The 20062-nt window shown below is 40.2% G+C and overlaps 1 protein-coding gene across 3 annotated transcripts in view; it reads left to right on the top strand.

Annotated features, from left to right (window-relative positions):
• ATP10B (ATPase phospholipid transporting 10B (putative)) overlaps positions 1 to 20062 on the top strand; it is a 249604-nt gene that overhangs the window by 134648 nt on the left and 94894 nt on the right. Inside the window, exons 3-4 of one of the 3 annotated variants that reach the window (XM_041750568.1) lie at positions 12271 to 12565; positions 13573 to 13767. In XM_041750568.1, the coding sequence (XP_041606502.1) occupies positions 12291 to 12565; positions 13573 to 13767 (470 nt within the window). In that variant the 5' untranslated portion in view covers positions 12271 to 12290. Of the gene's footprint in view, positions 1 to 12270; positions 12566 to 13572; positions 13768 to 14414; positions 15060 to 20062 lie in introns of those variants that run through there. The other 2 variants (XM_041750569.1, XM_041750570.1) reach the window with 2 other exon arrangements.

Raw genomic sequence — 20062 nt, 5'->3', positions numbered from 1 at the left:
CAATCACAGCTCTTACTCTTCCCATTGGGAAGGACATAGCACTTGCTGGTGCTTACAAGAACTGATTGCACACAGCAGCTGTATGTAGAATCCTGTAGCTGAGTACAAGGCAAATGAAGGCTCTGACGCTCTGTCATCCTAAGGCTTCTAGCCTCTGAATTCCACTGAAGAATAAGGTTTCCCCTTGGGCTGGCCATTCCTTTCCCAAGAATGCCTTATCAAACTTTCCCAGGCAGGTTCCAGAACTGGAAGCCCTAGTAAGGGGCTTTCAAACTGGGATTTCTGTTTTTGTGGCCTGCAACTAAACACGTTGCCTTGAATCTAAAATGTCCTCAATTTAATATGTTGTGAGAGACATCTGGGGGGCTCAGTGGTTGAGCATCTGTCTTTGGCTCAGGTCGTGATCCTGTGGTCCTGGGATCGAGTCCCACATGGGGCTCTCTGCATGGAGCCTGCTTCTCCCTCTGCCTGTGTCTCTCATGAACAAATAAATCTTTTTTAAAAAATGAATATGTTGTGAGGGTAAAAAGAAAAAAAGAAATATTACCATATCAATTATGTGACATATCCTAGGTTCAAAATATTAAAATGTGAAGAAAAAAGTACATCTTGGATTCTAACACATAGAGGTTTTTCTGAAAGGGGGGAGGAAGGAGTTTCCAGAGAGGTATTATTCTATTCCCCTTACTGTTGTTTCTCCATCTGTAAAATGGGTATAAGTAAAATAGGTAGAAGACTACTATTTAAAAGTAATTTCCTCAAGCAAATCCAATCAGAATAAGTGTGGAAAAAACAAAATGAATAGGGAATTGGTAATAAGCCTGTTGTATTACAAATCTTTCCTTGATCTCAGAGAATGGATAGGAATCAGGTTCTTTGGATTTTTTATTTAATTTAGTATTGATGAAAAACCTTTTGTTGCTGCTGCCTTTGTTGTTTTGACACTTTGGGAAACAAACACAAAACTTGCAAAACATATTAGCAGCCTTTCTTGCATTAGTAGATAAGCATCAAATGATGGAAATGACTGACACTTTCTCTATAATTGGTGATGTTTCTGAACCTGGTTCTCAGAATAGCAAAGAGAGATATAGAAGGTCTAGGACAACATTGTGATAATGAGCCAACCATTTTTATTTCAATAAAAGTAGGTCCATGTCAGTGTCTTGAAAAAATAATATATATCAAACCCCTAATTTCAGATATCAATATTATACCATTGTTATAGTCAACGTTATATCAGAGTTAGTCAGTTTTTAAGCTTTTAAACAGTGAGCTGACTTGACTTGCACTTAATAAAACAAATGACCTTTGAGTATGGAAAAATTGGAAAGGTGATTCAAGAATGATTGCATTTTGGGGAAAACTGATATAATTGATTAAGGACATACTAACCCTGATTATTTTAAGGTGGCTATTGTTTGTTAACTACATGTCTAAGAGGAAATTATTTTATGAGATTTACACATTTTGTAGCACTCACGGTAGAATGTCTTTTAAAAACCCCTGTAGTTTATTGAAGGCCAAAGTTTCTTAGATTCTAATTAATTCTAGTATCAAAATAGTGTGCTGCTTATCAAGAATCTAAGTGTAGAATAAATTTAATTTTATAGGGTTTTTTTTTCCTTCATGATCCTGCTTAACTGATATAATTCTTAAAGAACTGGACATGAAGGGAAAATAATTCTCTATTCTCCACTTATTACTGTTTACTAGCCTTAACTTGAATTTTCTTGCAATTTTTAAAATCAATATTTGCTCTAGCCACCAGACAATTGCAAATGTGGCTTCTTCCTAGGATACTCTTACTTCCAGTCACACACACACACACACCACAAACACACTTATTCCATACAGTTGCCTCTCATTCATCCCCCTGATCAGAGACAAGGTCACATCCCTCAGTAATGCCCTGTTCTCCTTTGTGGCACTTACCACGGTTGGTGAATACACAGTTGACTCCTGAAGAGTGTGTGGGTTAAGGAGACAGGCATCCCACCCAGTCAAAAATCCACGTATAACTTTTGACTCCAAAACTTAACCACTAATAATCTATTGTAGACTAGAAACCTTTTGGAAACATAGTCAATTAGCACATATTTTTTTATGTTATATGTATTACATATTGTATTCTTACAATGAAGTAAGCTGGAGGAAAAAAAATGTTATTGGGACACCTGGGTGGCTCAGCGGTTGAGCATTTGTCTTTGGCTCAGGGCATGATCCCAGATTACGGGGATGGAGTCCCGCATCAGGACTACATAGAGCCTGCTTCTCCCTCTGCCTGTGTCTCTGGCTCTCTCTGTCTCTCATGAATAAATAAATAAAATCTTTTTAAAAAAAAGAAAACTTATTTAAAAAATCATAAGAGAGGGGTACCTGGGTGGCTCAGTGGTTGAACATCTGCCTTCGGCTCAGGTTGTTATCCTGGGGTCCTAGGATCAAGTTCCGCATTGGGTTGCCTGCATGGAGCCTGCTCCTCCCTCTGCCTGTGTCTCTGCCTCTCTCTCTCTCTCTGTCTCTCATGAATAAATAAATAAAATCTCTAAAAAATCATGATATGATTTTTACAGTATGTATTTATAAATACATTTACAGTACTGTGTTGTATCAAAAAAATCCACATATAAGCATACACATGTGGTTCAAACCCATGTTGTTCAAGGGTCAACTTTATATTTATTTCTTTGAGTATGTGTTTGGCATCTGTCAGCCTCAGTAGAGTGCAAGCTCCAGAAGAAAAGAGATGGATGTGTAAGTTTTACTCACTTAAGTACAAAACAAATATTTTTTGGTTCAGTGAATGACTGGTTGGTTGACCCAACAGTGAAACTGGAATTTGCTAAAGATGGGGTTTACTTGGTTCATTAAAATAAAAAATGAAAAGAACTGGGGCTAATTGGAATATGGGCCAGGCAAGATGGAGAAAATCAGGGAACAAGAACAGGATTTCTCAGTAAATTGTAATTAACTCAGTATGTTAGGCTAATGGTCCACCAAATAGAAATATACCCCCTACCATCTAGAGGACATTCTGCCCAGGTGAAAATGATAGTGGTGCTAGAAAGAATTACAACTTCAAGCCGTAAGGATCTGAGTGTGATTTAATAAAACTAGAAACTTCTCAAGTTTATTGTTAATGAGAGGTTCCATTTCAGAAAAATAGAATAAAGACTTTATAACTGGATGGACCCTGTAGAGTTGCTTCAGACATGCCCCGCCCTTTATGCAAGCAGTAATAAACCACACCTCAGATAAAAGGATTACACAATCCCCCTTTGCTTCTTGTTCTACTTTTGGAAAGAAGTAACTTACTTGGAAGAAAGAGGAAGCATTGGGTTAAGGAGCTGCCTTCCTATCCTATCCTGGCCCCACCCAGCCCATTCTTGTGTGCTTTAGCCAAAATAAAGCCTGGGATCCACAACCCTGGTCAGGTGTTTACCCTGCCTAAAGTTCTTCCTTTCTACTCTCAGCATAACAGCCTTAACAAGGCCAGCTGGTCCTTGTCTGTCCCTCCAGCATCAACTTTCGCTGTTCTTTGTCTCTCACTTCATGTATTCTATAGGGCATGCTTATGAACTTTGTTTCTAGAACCAGTTCTTCTGCCTGGAACATCCCTGCACAACCTTCCAACCTAGTATACATATACATGTATACATATACACACACATATACAATGGTTATTTTCTGAACCATTGAAACATCTTGCCTGTTTACCCATAACTACTTTAGGGTGAATTTCCTAGGAACAAGAACATTTTCATTTATAATCACAATATAATTATTATAATGGGAAATTTGACATTATTAAAATACTATTACTAGTCCTGAAATCATTTTTAAATGTTATGAATTGTCTATTTATGTCCTTTATGCCTATTTTATCTCCCCCCCCCCCGCCCAGGATCCAGCCCAAGATCACACATTACATTTACTTATCATATCTTTTAGTCAGAAAGTTTCCCTGCCTTTCTTTGACTTTTAACATTTAACACCTTTGACATTAATTAATTATTTTGTAAAATAATCCCCAGTTTGAGGCTTTTCAATATTTCCTTGTGACTACCACAAAAATGATGCCATGTCCTTGGTTCATCATAACAGGAGGTACAGAATGTCAGGTTATACCATGTTGGTGATTTTGCTTTAATGTCTTGGGTAAGGTGGTGTCTGCCTTTACTGTAATAATTCTTTTTTTTTTTTTTTTGGCATTGTAATTAATAATTTGGGGGAAGATACCTTGAAACTATAGAAATATTTGGTTCCTCATCAAATTTAAGTTCACTTGTTTGGCATCCATTTTACATCTGCTTTATTTTTAAGAAAGCTTATTTTACAATGTTAATAAAGAAAAACAAAGGATGTGATATAAATAATGGACTTTTTAACCCACCCCACCTAAAATACCTGCTTCTGCCATATCAATCCAATCTTCCTTTATGAAGTCCTTATTACCTTCAGTTAAGAGAAGTCTGATATGTATGGCATTAGCCACAGCAAGATTTCTCATTTGCATTTTCAACTCTATTCATGAATTATCTTTTCATTTCTTTTTCTTTTATAATAATAAAAAAATCCATGAAAGGGACATTTTTTATAATGAGAAAGAAAATATGTAATATTATTTCTAGCTTACCATATGTCATAATATTGCTTTTGGCCACATTATGATGGGCATCAGTAATTGCATTTATTTTTTTCATGCTTGCTACAAGGGTTCACTTAAGACTCTGAAGAGCTCTTCTGGATTGAAAATCATTTGGATTGATTAAACTCATGAGGAGAATTATGATAAGGGTCAGATCATATGGGCATCAGAAGGTAAAATGTTAACATTTAAACTAGAAATGGAACTTTTTCTCTTTAAAGAATCATATTTTCAATGACAGGTGAGCTTTCTGATTGTAAGATTAATAATACCTGACGTTCATTCATCCATTTATTCAAAAGAAAATTATCCTGTGAGCCTACTAAGTGAGAACCCTCATCACATACAACTTCTTACAAAGAATGTATTTGAATATCCTTCAGGGTCTTTAAGCAAGAATGGCCAGAAGGAAACTTGAAGCCTTGCTTATAGGTTCCATTAAAAGAGCTCAAGAACTGGAATATCCTAGAAAACGTAGTATTTGTCCACCATCTAGGAGGATTATCTGAATAAGTGCTCAGTTTCAGAAACTACTAAATGGAGTTGGAGAGGAAGGAAGGGGTCTCCCACCTTCACCCCCAGTCAACCACACTGAAAAAGAAAAAAAAAAAGTGTACATAGAATGACATTCTGTATGGCCCAGTCACCTCAGGCCAAAGTTTCCTAGGAAAGAAACTGTCTCCTCTGTCCCACCTATAACTCTCATTTGAGGTACTGACCACAAATGAGGTTCCCCAAAATATCAGTACCAGAAAATTTTATTTTTTTTAATTTATTTTTTATTTGTGTTCAATTTACCAACATACAGAATAACCCCAGTGCCCGTCACCCATTCACTCCCACCCCCCGCCGTCCTCCCCTTCTACAACCCCTAGTTCATTTCCCAGAGTTAGGAGTCTTTATGTTCTGTCTCCCTTTCTGATATTTCCCACACAATTCTTCTACCTTCCCTTATATTCCTTTTCACTATTATTTATATTCCCTAAATGAATGAGAACATATAATGTTTGTCATTCTCCGATTGACTTACTTCACTCAGCATAATACCTTCCAGTTCCATCCACGTTGAAGCAAATGGTGGGTATTTGTCATTTCTAATGGCTGAGTATATTCCATTGTATACATAAACCACATCTTCTTTATCCATTCATCTTTCGATGGACACCGAGGCTCCTTCCACACTTTGGCTATTGTGGACATTGCTGCTAGAAACATCGGGGTGCAGGTGTCCCGGCGTTTCACTGCATCTGTATCTTTGGGGTAAATCCCCAACAGTGCAATTGCTGGGTCGTAGGGCAGGTCTATTTTTAACTCTTTGAGGAACCTCCACACGGTTTTCCAGAGTGGCTGCACCAGTTCACATTCCCACCAACAGTGTAAGAGGGTTCCCTTTTCTCCTCATCCTCTCCAACATTTGTGGTTTCCTGTCTTGTTAATTTTCCCCATTCTCACTGGTGTGAGGTGGTATCTCATTGTGGTTTTGATTTGTATTTCCCTGATGGCAAGTGATGCAGAGCATTTTCCCATGAGCGTGTTGGCCATGTCTACGTCTTCCTCTGTGAGATTTCTCTTCATGTCTTTTGCCCATTTCATGATTGGATTGTTTGCTTCTTTGGTGTTGAGTTTAATAAGTTCTTTATAGATCTTGGAAACTAGCCCTTTATCTGATAGGTCATTTGCAAATATCTTCTCCCATTCTATAGGTTGTCTTTGAGTTTTGTTGACTGTATCCTTTGCTGTGCAAAAGCTTCTTATCTTGATGAAGTCCCAATAGTTCATTTTTGCTTTTGTTTCTTTGCCTTCGTGGATGTATCTTGCAAGAAGTTACTGTGACCGAGTTCAAAAAGGGTGTTGCCTGTGTTCTCCTCTAGGATTTTGATGGAATCTTGTCTCACATTTAGATCTTTCATCCATTTTGAGTTTATCTTTGTGTATGGTGAAAGAGAGTGGTCTAGTTTCATTCTTCTGCATGTGGATGTCCAATTTTCCCAGCACCATTTACTGAAGAGACTTTCTTCCAATGGATAGTCTTTCCTCCTTTATTGAATATTAGTTGACCATAAAGTTGAGGGTCCACTTCTGGGTTCTCTATTCTGTTCCATTGATCTATGTGTCTGTTTTTGTGCCAGTACCACACTGTCTTGATGACCACAGCTTTGTAGTACAACCTGAAATCTGGCATTCTGATGCCCCCAGATACGGTTTTAATTTTTAAAATTCCCCTGGCTATTCGGGGTCTTTTCTGATTCCACACAAATCTTAAAATAATTTGTTCTAACTCTCTGAAGAAAGTCCATGGTATTTTGATAGGGATTGCATTAAACGTGTATATTGCCCTGGGTAACATTGACATTTTCACAATATTAATTCTGCCAATCCATGAGCATGGAATATTTTTCCATCTCTTTGTGTCTTCCTCAATTTCTTTCAGAAGTGTTCTATAGTTTTTAGGGTATAGATCCTTTACCTCTTTGGTTAGGTTGATTCCTAGGTATCTTATGCTTTTAGTTGCAATTGTAAATGGGATTGACTCCTTAATTTCTCTTTCTTCAGTCTCATTGTTAGTGTATAGAAATGCCACTGATTTCTGGGCATTGATTTTGTATCCTGCCATGCTACCAAATTGCTGTATGAGTTCTAGCAATCTTGGGGTGGAGACTTTTGGGTTTTCTATGTAGAGTATCATGTCATCGGCGAAGAGGGAGAGTTTGACTTCTTCTTTGCCAATTTGAATGCCTTTAATGTCTTTTTGTTGTCTGATTGCTGAGGTGAGGACTTCCAGTACTGTGTTGAATAGCAGTGGTGAGAGTGGACATCCCTGTTTTGTTCCTGATCTTAGGGGAAAGGCTCCTAGTGCTTCCCCATTGAGAATGATATTTGCTCTGAGCTTTTCGTAGATGGCTTTTAAGATGTTGAGGAATGTTCCCTCTATCCCTACACTCGGAAGAGTTTTGATCAGAAATGGATGCTGTATTTTGTCAAATGCTTTCTCTGCATCTAATGAGAGGATCATATGGTTCTTGGTTTTTCTCTTGCGATATGATGAATCACATTGATTGTTTTACGGGTGTTGAACCAGTCTTGTGTCCTGGGGATAAATCCTACTTGGTCATGGTGAATAATTTTCTTAATGTACTGTTGGATCCTATTGGCTAGTATCTTGTTGAGAATTTTTGCATCCATGTTCATCAGGGATATTGGTCTATAATTCTCCTTTTTGGTGGGGTCTTTGTCTGGTTTTGGAATTAAGGTGATGCTGGCCTCATAGACCGAATTTGGAAGTACTCCATCACTTTCTATCTTTCCAAACAGCTTTAGGAGAATAGGTATGGTTTCTTCTTTAAACGTTTGATAGAATTCCCCTGGGAAGCCATCTGGCCCTGGACTTTTGTGTCTTGGGAGGTTTTTGATGACTGCTTCAATTTCCTCCCTGGTTATTGGCCTGTTCAGGTTTTCTATTTCTTCCTGTTCCAGTTTTGGTAGTTTGTGGCTTTCCAGGAATGTGTCCATTTTGTCTAGATTGCCTAATTTATTGGCGTATTGCTGTTCATAATATGTTTTTAAAATTGTTTGTATTTCCTTGGTGTTGGTGGTGATCTCTCCTTTCTCATTCATGATTTTATTAATTTGAGTCTTCTCTTCTTTTTAATAAGGCTGGCTAATGGTTTATCTATCTTATTAATTCTTTCAAAGAACCAACTCCTGGTTCTGTTGATCTGTTCCACAGTTCTTCTGGTCTCGATTTCGTTGAGTTCTGCTCGAATCTTTACTAACTCTCTTCTCCTGGGTGTAGGATCTATTTGCTGTTTTTTCTCTAGCTCCTTTTTGTGTAAGGTTAGCTTTTGTATCTGAGTTCTTTCCAGTTTTTGAATGGATGCTTATATTGCGATGTATTTCCCCCTCAGGACTGCTTTTGCTGCATCCCAAAGATTTTGAACAGCTGTATCTTCATTCTCATTAGTTTCCATGAATCTTTTTAATTCTTCCTTAATTTCCTGGTTGACCCTTTCATCTTTTAGCAGGATGGTCCTTAACCTCCACGTGTTTGAGGTCCTTCCAAACTTCTTGTTGTGATTTAGTTCTGATTTCAAAGCATTATGGTCTGAGAATATGCAGGGGACGATCCCAATCTTTTGGTATCGTTTCAGACCCGATCTGTGACCCAGTATGTGGTCTATTCTGGAGAAAGTTCCATGTGCACTTGAGAAGAATGTGTATTCAGTTGAGTTTGGATGTAAAGTTCTGTAGATATCTGTGAAATCCATCTGGTTCATGTATCATTTAAAGCTCTCGTTTCGGGGGATCCCTAGGTGGTGCAGCGGTTTGGCGCCTGCCTTTGGCCCAGGGTGCGATCCTGGAGACCCGAGATCGAGTCCCACATCGGGCTCCCGGGCATTGGAGCCTGCTTCTTCTTCTGCCTATGTCTCTGCCTCTCTCTCTCTCTCTCTGTGACTATCATAAATAAATAAAAGTTTAAAAAAATAAATAAAATAAAGCTCTCGTTTCTTTGGACATGTTGTGCTTAGAAGACCTATCGAGTATAGAAAGAGCTAGATTGAAGTCACCAATGTAAGTGTATTATTATCTAAGTATTTCTTCACTTTGGTTATTAATTGATTTAAATATTTGGCAGCTCCCCCATTCGGGGCATATATATTGAGGATTGTTAAGTCCTCTTGTTGGATAGATCCTTTAAGTATGATATAGTGTCCCTCTTCATCTCTCACTAGTCTTCGGGGTAAATTTTAGTTTATCTGATATAAGGATGGCTACCCCTGCTTTCTTTTGAGGACCATTCGAATGGTAAATGGTTCTCCAACCTTTTATTTTCAGGCTGTAGGTGTCCTTCTGTCTAAAATGAGTCTCTTGTAGACAGCAAATAGATGGGTCCTGCTTTTTTTCCAGTCTGAAACCCTGCGCCTTTTGACGGGGTCATTAAGCCCGTTCACGTTCAGAGTTACTATTGACAGATATGAGTTTAGTGTCACGATGATATCTATTCAGTCCTTGTTTTTGTGGATTGTTCCATTGAACTTCTTCTTAAAGGGGAATTTTAAGAGTCCCCCTTAAAATATCTTGCAGAGCTGGTTTGGAGGTCACATATTCTTTCAGTTCCTGACTGTCTTGGAAGCTCTTTATCTCTCCTTCCATTTTGAATGAGAGCCTTGCTGGATAAAGTATTCTTGGTTGCATGTTCTTCTCATTTAGGACCCTGAATATATCCTGCCAGCCCTTTCTGGCCTGCCAGGTCTCTGTGGAGAGGTCTGCTGTTACCCTAATACTCCTCCCCATAAAAGTCAGGGATATCTTGTCTCTTGCTGCTTTAAGGATGTTTTCTTTATCTTTGGAATTTGCAAGCTTAACTATTAAATGTCGAGGTGTTGAACGGTTTTTTATTGATTTTAGGGGGGGATCTCTCTATTTCCTGGATCTGATCTATTTCCTGGATCTGAATGCCTGTTTCCCTTCCCAGATTAGGAAAGTTTTCAGCTAGGATTTGTTCAAATACATATTCTGGCCCTCTGGCCCTTTCGGCGCCCTTGGGAACCCCAATTAAACATAGGTTTTTCTTCCTCAGGCTGTCGTTTATTTCCCTTAATCTATCTTCATGGTCTTTCAATTGTTTGTCTTTTTCCTCAGTTTCCCTCTTTGCCATCAACTTGTCTTCTATGTCACTCACTCGTTCTTCCACCTCGTTAACCCTCGTCGTTAGGACTTCTAGTTTGGATTGCATCTCATTCAATTGATTTTTAATTTCTGCCTGATTAGCTCTAAATTCTGCAGTCATGAAGTCTCTTGAGTCCTTTATGCCTTTTTCTAGAGCCACCAGTAGCTGTATAATAGTGCTTCTGAATTGGCTTTCTGACATTGAATTGTAATCCAGATTTTGTAACTCTGTGGGAGAGAGGACCGTTTCTGATTCTTTCTTTTGAGGTGAGGTTTCCCTTCTAGTCATTTTGCTCAGTGCAGAGTGGCCAAAAGCAAGTTGTATTGGGAAAAGGAGAAAAAGAGAGGAGAGAAAGAAGGAAAGAAAAGAGAAAAAGAAAAAAGGAAGAAAAATAGAAAAAAAAAGAAGAAAAAGAGAAAGGAAAAGAAAGAAAGGAAAAAAAGGGTGGGGGAAGGAAACAAATCAAAAAGCAAAAAAAAACTGACAAACAAAAACAAAACAAAACAAAACAAAACAACAACAACAACAACAACAACAAAACCACGGGGAGTACCTTCTGCTTCTGTATACTTTAAGTCCCTTGACTTCCCCTGGAACTGGTCCATCTCGCTGGTCTTCTGGGGGAGGGGCCTGCTGTGCTGATTCTCAGGTGTTAGCACTTGGGGGAGCTGCTCTGCCCCTGCCTGGTGCAGGGCTCAGTGGGGGTTGTTCACCCCGTGAGGCCCCGGGAGGAAGCCACAGTGGCGGGGGCAGCTCTGGGACCCTGGAGTCAGCTCCCGCAGTAGCTCCGGGGCTCTCCGTCTGCAGGGCCTGGAGGCTCCGGGCGGGGCCGCTGATCTGCTCAGTTCCAGGCAGGAGCGTCCTCGCCGTCCTGGGCCCTCCCGGCCTCTGCCTGTCCTGGGGGGAGGCTGGATCCTGGGCTGTGTCCCGGCGCCCTGTGCTCCGGGGCCTGCGCTGCTGGATTCGCGCTCCCGCCCCGCAGCCCCCTCCGCGGAGCCGCCGCCCGAGCCCCTCCGAGCTGCTCCGGGTCCCGCCGAGCGCTGCAGCCCTTAGGGAGCTCGGGATCCTCTCCCCGGGGCGCAGGTGCCTGTTAGTGTCCCAGGGAGCCCGAGGGCATCCCCGCCCTCCTGGGTCCTGCTCTAACTCCCTGCGAGCCCCTTTCCGCCCGGGAAGGTTGGTGCAGCTCCTGCTCCTCCGGGACGGGGCTCTCCTGTCCTGGGGACACTCGCCCCGGCCTCAGCCCCGCTCCTTGTGGGGCCCCTCCCCCTTGGAGGCCTTTTGTTTCTTTATTTCTTTTTCCCCGTCTTCCTACCTTGATAGAAGCGCGAACTCTTCTCACTGTAGCATTCCAGCTGGTCTCTCTTTAAATCTCAGGCCGAATTCGTAGGTTTTCAGGATGATTTGAAGGTTTTCTAGGTAATTTGGTGGGGACAGGTGATTTGGGGACCCTACTCTTCCGCCGTCTTGCCCTTCCTCCCAGAAAATTTTAGAGCTAGAAAACACCTTTCCCTTTAAGACATGGGTCCGCATACTTTTATGTATTCCTTAAAAAGTTTGTGAAAAAATTAGAAGACTAGTTTTCCTCATAGTACAGTGAGGACACTGAAGACCATGAAAGAAGAGGGACAGCCCAATGTTACAAAGATACAGATCTCATTCTGACCTCTAGGGCCATAGCCCACAGGGCCATACTTTTCCTGATAGGCCCAACAAGGTCATCAGCACCCTCCCTGTATCTTAAATGCTTTCATGGTGCTTATCATGGTGCTTTTTGTGTATTTATATGATTATTTGCTTTATGTCTCTCATTCTTGAACATATGGTTTCTGGGATTGAACCTATTTTTCTGACTTTGTATCCCAGAATCTATCTTAGATGGATGAGTGGACAAGTGGTAAGCCAGTATACCACATATTTACTTCTGACCATGGCAACTACATGTGTCTGTTTTCAGATCATAACTTACTGCCAGAAATGGCTCTTTCAGTGGACTCATCTTGGCACCGGTGGCAATGGCGAGTCAGAGATGCACTCCCTCAGTCTCCATCAGAAGCCACACCACTGTTGTCCCAAGAGAAGGGGAGGCAAAGCTACAACCTGACACAGCAGCGGGTCGTGTTCCCCAACAACAGCATGTGCCACCAAGATTGGGCAGAGGTCTCCAGGAGATACTCCGGCAACAGAATCTGCACAACCAAATATACCTTCCTCACCTTCCTGCCGCAGAATCTCTTTGAGCAGTTCCATAGGTACAGAACCACTTAGCTAAATAATATGTGCTTTAACCAAGTTTTTGCCAGTATTTCTGGACAAAGATGTTGCCCTCTGGGCCACCTATCCTTTAATATCTAAATGCATATATCTTGAAAAGACTTGTCATTCATTTGCTCATTCATTCATTCAATAAATAGCAGATTCTAATCTGTGTTAGGGCATGTGTTAGCTGCTAGAGATACATGAGGGGGAAAAAAACAGGAGGGAGAGATAGTCCTGACTATACTTTCTAGTAAAGAAACAGATTTAATTTTAAGAATTGTGTAAACTGATGTAAAATTAGAACTTAGATAAATACTTCCACGGAGAGGTATATGTAATCTTAGAGTGAAAGAGAGATCTGCCCTTGTTAAGAAATTCAGAAAAAACTTCCAGGAGAAAGTGACAATTGAAGTATAATCTGAAAGAAGAGAATGCATTAACTGGGTAAAAACAAAAGTCAGGAAGGGAGCCAGGGGAATGTTCGTGCCAACAAACCTTCATGTGCAAAGACATAGTAGCAAGAGGGAGAAAGATGCACTTGGAAAACCTAAAAATGTAAGCCATAATTTTGAGTTAGTACATGAAAGATCATCTTTTAATTATAAAGCAAAATATCTACCTAGATATCATCCTAAATTTGTATATCAAGCTATAATTCATTTAACATTTTACATTCATTTAACAACTACTATCATTGAGAACCCTCTATTGTGTGTGTAACAAATATTATCCTTTGTAATATTTATATGAGTCCTTTAAAGTAGGTAGTGGTATCCCCATTTTATACAAGTTGAAACAAGCCCCATAAAGTCACAAAACTAGTGAACAGTTCGAGTTTGAATATAACTGCATGTGGCTTTAAATTCCTTACCATAATTCAAAGTGACACTGAAAGAGAATGTCACTTTAGTTGGTAAGGGCCAACAGTAGGGAAGAAATAGTGTGGAGAGTATATTTTCTTCCCCATGGTTTTCACTCACACTTTTCTTGCTCCTTCCAGGTGGGCTAACCTCTATTTTCTGTTCCTGGTGATTCTGAACTGGATGCCCTCGATGGAAGTTTTCCACAGAGAAATCACCATGTTACCATTGGCCATTGTACTGTTCATCATCATGGTCAAGGATGGCATGGAGGACTTCAAGAGACATCGTTTTGATAGAGAGATCAACTGTTCCAACATCTGGATATATGAAAGGTAAGAGAAATCATCCGTCTGTTTGCTTTCTTGAGAATAGGTTATAGAAACTCATCAGCTTTTTCAAAAGATTGGTCTCTCTTCTCATTTTGTTTTCGTAAGTTCACTTAATTCAGTGATTCCCAACTGAGGCGATTTTTCCCAGCAGTGAATATTTGACAATGTCTGGAGACATTTTTGGCTGCCATATTGGGAAGGAATATGACAATGACATGTAGTGGATAAAGGCAGAAGGATGATGCTAAACATCTTACAATATACAGGACAGCCCTCCACAACAAAGAATGTCAATAGTGCTGAGATTTAGAAACCTTAATTTAACATGTGTAAACACTCAAATTATTAAGTATAAGAATGCTATGTTATTAACAGTGGGGTTGAAAGCTCAAGAATTGACTCTAGAACTGACTAGTTCATCTCAAGAGACCACGTTGAAGCGCAGCTCTTTGGAGAGTGACAGGCAATGTCTCCCAAACAAGAAAATGTGTACTATTTTTAAAGCATCTGAGGCTCCTTGTTTTTAAAACTTAACCAGGTAGGCTTTAGGACCTAGGGTTGGCACAACTGTCCTTGGCTGCCTGGGTGGAAAAGGAAGATCCATGTGGGTGACGTCTACATTCCAACAGGCGGAGTCTCAACAGGTAGAAGGAAGTGGACTGGCAGGTGCACACCTGTTCTCCGTAAGCTTTTTCCTTGTCATTTCTCACCTGGTGTTTGTAAACCAGCTACTTATTTTTAATTTTCCTTTTGAAAGAAGAGAGAAATTTCCAGCAGAGAAGGCAAGTAAAAGATGTCAAGGACATGACTCACTAGCAGCTGAACAATGGAACTGATTAGGGAAAAAATTCTCTTACAAGGAACTCACATGCCCTGCTATGAGAATTAAAGAGACGGGATTGAGCAGAGATGAGAAAGGAAGGGAAGAAAAGGCAGAAAAGGAAAGAAGACAAGAAACGAGTGGTAATCTCCAACTTGTCCTTTGAAAGATGGTCCTACAAAGAGAATCCCAACAGGAATTACTGTGGGAATCAAATTAAGACCAGCAAATACACTGTGTTGTCCTTCATACCCAAGAACATCTTTGAACAGCTACACCGTTTTGCCAATCTCTATTTTCTGGGCATTGTGGTTCTGAATTTTGTGCCTGTGGTTAATGCTTTCCAGCCTGAGGTGAGCATGATACCTATCTGTATCATTCTGGCAGTCACTGCCATCAAGGATGCTTGGGAAGACCTCCGGAGATACAAATCTGATAAAGTGATCAATAACCAGGAGTGTCTCATCTATATCAGGTAAAGCAAAACCCAATGGGGAAGTCTTGTGAGCCTAGGTCTGATCTTTCTGGGGCTGCTACCACTACTACTACTATTTATAGAGGGAATGGAGTAGGGAGATAGCATCATTTTATTTCAGTGAAGCTGTTTAATTCTCTACAGTCAGAATTATTATCTAAAACCAAATTTTAAAAAGTGGAGGCTTGAATCTGTTGTATATATATTTTAATATATCTATTTGAGAGAGACAGTGTGCAAGCAGGAAGAGGGAGAGGGACAAGCAGACTCTGCGCTGAGTGTAGAGTCTGAGGTGGGGCTGATCTTACAACCCTGAGATCATGATCTGAGCCAAAACCAAGAATCTGACACTTAACCCATATAATCAACTGATCCACCCAAGCACCCCTTGAATCCATTGTTTATTAAAATTAGAAGGCCTTAATGTGGCATTTTCTTTGGTGGTTCAAATTCACTTAACATTTAAGAGTTTTGTATAAAGTCTTATCCATTCTTAGTCCAGTGTGACTATAAGCACACTAGAGCATATTTGGAGACTCTTGGAGGGACGAGGCATCCCTGTTTTTCAGGAGAGCAGTAGTAGAACATTTTATTAGATAAACTGGATACACACTACTTGGGTCAAATCACTCATTAACCATATGATGTTAGGCAGGTGACCCAACTTCTCTGAGCCTTGTTTTATCATCTAAAGTTCTGTAGTCACTGTGGTCACTCTTAGAATGAAAGGGGCTGGCTTCAAGATATGTACTGCAGCCATTTAGGAGCTTTCTTCTAAGGAGGAGTTCTCTTTCCCAGGAGAATGGAAGGTAACTGGTAACCAACTTAGAGCTGGCTGATGAGAGGGTTTCTAAGAGATTATCAAAAGCAAAGGACTCATTTGTCTCCAGGGAATCTCTATGAAAAACTCCATGCCCTCCCTCAGCATCACATGTCTTCTGGAGTCTTTGCTTGCAGGGCCATAATTACATGTCTAAGAAAGTTCTTTGGAGAGAGAGAGAGAGACAGAGACAGAGACAGAGACAGAGACAGAGACAGAGAGACAGAGACAGAGAGAGTTTTCAGCTAAATCTAATTGTTTTGATTGTTGTTAGCCCACTGAAAACCTAGAGATGAGATTTAGTCTTTCCTCACCTTTGAATAATAAAATCATAAAGATAGGGAAAATGATTGTCAGTCTCTTTCTTTGAAGAGACTGTCACCAGTCAACCCCATCACTTTTTGTTTGCTACTTTTCTCCTTTGTTGTGTTTCTCAGAGAAGACACACAATGGTGAGCCAGGAAGCTGGTTCTTTAGGGAAGAATGAGTGTGGACCTCAATTACCTTGATCTGATTCTCCTTTATCTGCCAGAAATCCTCAGCTCTATGCTTCCTAGAATTATGGGCCTGTTCTTGGGGATAATGTCAGTGTCGATCAGATCCTGATCTGATCCTGATCCTGATCCTGACCTGAGGTGGGATTTGGTCTGATGTAGGCTAGGCTGTTGTTCTGTTCTCAAAATAGCTTCCAGAGAACAGCGAAAAACCGAGGTGATAGCAATCCTAGCAAAAAGAGACTTTGGTCCACAGGTTCATTGGCAGTGAGCGACATAAGACGTTCTATCGTAGCAGTATTTCCCAAAGTATATTCAGTGGGAAAAATAATGACAAAGGGGTGGTGTCCAAAAAAAGGACACTTATGATCAAAAAATTATGCATTGGCCCTCTTAACCCACATTCCAGGAAGGAACTAAGAAAAGATGTACAGTAAAGAAATCTGTCCATCCTTAGCTCAGTGTTATTCCAAACTTACTTAACCTTGGAAAAATTTTTAACATATATTAACATTTCAATTTGGGGAATTTTACCTTCTTCAATATAGCAAAATAATTGACTACAGGGCTAGGCAGGTAATTGAATGAATCAGAGAGACTAGATATAAAGAGAAAAGCAATATTATTTGTGTACTGATAAATGGGAGCTGATCCTCAACATCAGAGTCCAGATGAGATAGGGAATGGTGGGCACTGTGGCAAACAGGGGGAATGGTGTTTTTGTACAGGAGGCAGAACTGGTTAGCATGTGGCAATATAGGCCTAGTGTAGCCAGATTGTCTGAACTTTATTAAAGGAGTTTAGAAGTTAATACTTTTATTTGAAATAACCTCATATTTAAATGAAATAACCTGCTATAATTTTTTCAAATACTTCATGCCTATTTTGTTTGACTTGAAGTTCTTATTTTGCTGGAAGCCCCTATTTTGCAAACTTTGCTTTATAATTTGGTCCTAAGGAATCTGGAGTGTCTGCAAAAGAGTAATTAGATTCTTCTTTTGAGATTCATCTTGAGTGAGGGAACCTCAACCTCTTTGGGCAGGGATGGGGTGCGACTTTGGTTTTTTTGGTTTTCTTTTGTTTGTTTTGTTTTTTATTTAAATTCAGTAAGTTTACATGTAATTGGTTTCAGAGGTAGAGGTAGTGATTCATCAGTCTTATATAATGCCTAGTGCTCATTACATCACATGCCCTCCTTAATTTCATCACCCAGTTACCCTTGTCCACCATCCCCTCCCCTCCAGAAACCCTCAGTTTGTTTCCTACATTAAGAGTCCATAAGGCTTGTCTCCCTCTCTGATTTCTTGTTTTATTTTTTCCTCTCTTCCCCTATAATCCTGTTTTGTTTCTAAAATTCCACTATGGGTGTGACTTTGAAGTTACACAGGCCTGGTATTCAGTAGGTCTAAACTTTAGGCCCAGGTTTGTGACTAACTAATAATACCTTAGAAAAGTCATTTAAATCTCTGGATCTCAGTTTCCACTTTTATAAACCTTGAAGTCAGACTAGATCTTGTCCTATGAAATGGGCTGGGAAAGAACAGAATCTACAACCAAATAAATTTGGAAAATAGGACTTACTTGATGTTTCTCTTGAATCTAACAATGCACATTAGCATAATAAAGGTCCTGGGAGGACCCTCTGTAAGTAACCTATGGAATCTTGCTTAACTCAGCTGTGTCTGTTGAAATACTCTCTGCTGTAAGCAGCAGAAACCAACTCAAAAATTTTTTTTAAAGATTTTCTTTATTTATTCATGAGAGACACAGAGAGAGAGAGAGGCAGAGACACAGGCAGAGGGAGAAGCAGACTCCATGCAGGGAGCCCAATTTGGGACTTGACCCCAGGTCTCCAGGATCTTGCCTTGGGCTGAAGACAGGCACTAAGCCACTAAGCCACACAGGGATCCCCCCAACTCAAATTTAAACAACAAATAGAGTTGTTGGTTTAAGTCACTACAAATGCTCTGAGATGGGCAGGTGATTAGGTATAATTGAGTCTTCGTTCTAGATATAGCACTTAGCTGTCCTTTTCATTCAGTCCCCTCTGTATCATCTTAACCCTCAGGCAGACTTCCCTCAGGCAGCAAGACTGGCTGCAGCAGCTCCAGCCTTCATATCTACATGTGGTAACTCACAAAGGGAAAAAAAAAGAAGGGCACTTCTGGGAGCATTGTTGGAAGGTCAAGGAGGCTTACTTTCCAGATGCTCCTTACACCTCAGTGACCCCAGTGGGTCACATGTTCAAACCTGAACTAATCCCTGTGAGCAGGAGATGGGATTATGCTAGCTAAACTTTACCTGAACCACAGTTCAGCATAAAGACAATTTCCCTGGAGGCATATCTGCTACCCAGAGAAAATGTAAAATCCAAAGGGAAAAAAATAATAATAAGGTAGTTTCTAAGAGAAAGAGGAACAGATATTGGAGAGGCCACCTCTATGTACTCAATACCATCATCTAAAAATATATTTGAGCCTAGGCTCTTTGTAAATTGCTTTCTACATATTAACAGGTGCATATACTCTTGGGGACATTCTGTAATTATCTATCTATCTATCTATCTATCTATCTATCTATTTATCTATCTATTTATCTATCATCTATCTATCTATCAGTAAAGTTCTCCTAACTCTGAAGTGGATTGATTCTATAAAAGACCCCAGAAGGGGATCCCTGGGTGGCGCAGCGGTTTGGCACCTGCCTTTGGCCCAGGGCGCGATCCTGGAGACCCGGGATCGAATCCCACGTCGGGCTCCCGGTGCATGGAGCCTGCTTCTCCCTCTGCCTGTGTTTCTGCCTTTCTCTCTCTCTCTCTCTCTCTCTCTGTGCGACTATCATAAATAAATAAATAAATAAAAATTAAAAAAAAAAAAAAAAACCCAGAAAAGGAAGCTAGGAAATGCTAGGTAAGTGTCAGTTATCTTACCTGATGGATGCTGAAGGACACTTTCTTTTGCCAAATACTGACACATGATAAGATGTCAGGCAAAGAATACAAGATCCAAGAGGACACTTTTTTGTTTTGTTTTGTTTTTTTTTATTTTTTTATAAATTTCTTTTTTTTTTTTTTTTTAATTTATTTATGATAGTCACAGAGAGAGAGAGAGGCAGAGACACAGGCGGAGGGAGAAGCAGGCTCCATGCACCGGGAGCCTGATGTGGGATTCGATCCCGGGTCTCCAGGATCGCGCCCTGGGCCAAAGGCAGGCGCCAAACCGCTGCGCCACCCAGGGATCCCAGGACACTTTGTTTTTAAAGAACAACATAAAAGCTTATATCTCCAGCATTAGCTCTACCCATTTTGTCTCAGATTCACACATTTGAAAAATGATGCCTTTGTATGTGTGTGTGTATGCATACACATGCATGTAATTGAATATTGAACCCTTAGAATTTTGCTCAACCCAATCCCATGCATCATGCAGCCCAGACTTGTTTATACTGTGAGAGACTCCTTTTGCAAACAGCAGAAGCCTTGTTAACAGAATTACAATCCTGTTAGAGCATTTTCTTTTAATATAGCGACTGTGCCTGTGGTCTAAAGATGACCCATTAATCAGATTTATGGAATGACTTCAAGAAGAGATTAGCTTCAGAATTGTATTAGCTTAGTTTCTCCCAGGGCTCCGCTTAATGAATCTAGGAACCATACCCAGCAAGAGATTTCTATCCTTCCTTTCAGCTTA

Source organism: Vulpes lagopus, chromosome 3, assembly GCF_018345385.1.
Source record: "Vulpes lagopus strain Blue_001 chromosome 3, ASM1834538v1, whole genome shotgun sequence".
NCBI lineage: Eukaryota > Metazoa > Chordata > Mammalia > Carnivora > Canidae > Vulpes > Vulpes lagopus.
Note: the sequence above shows the minus strand (reverse complement) of the source record. Positions and strands in the feature narration are given on the sequence as shown.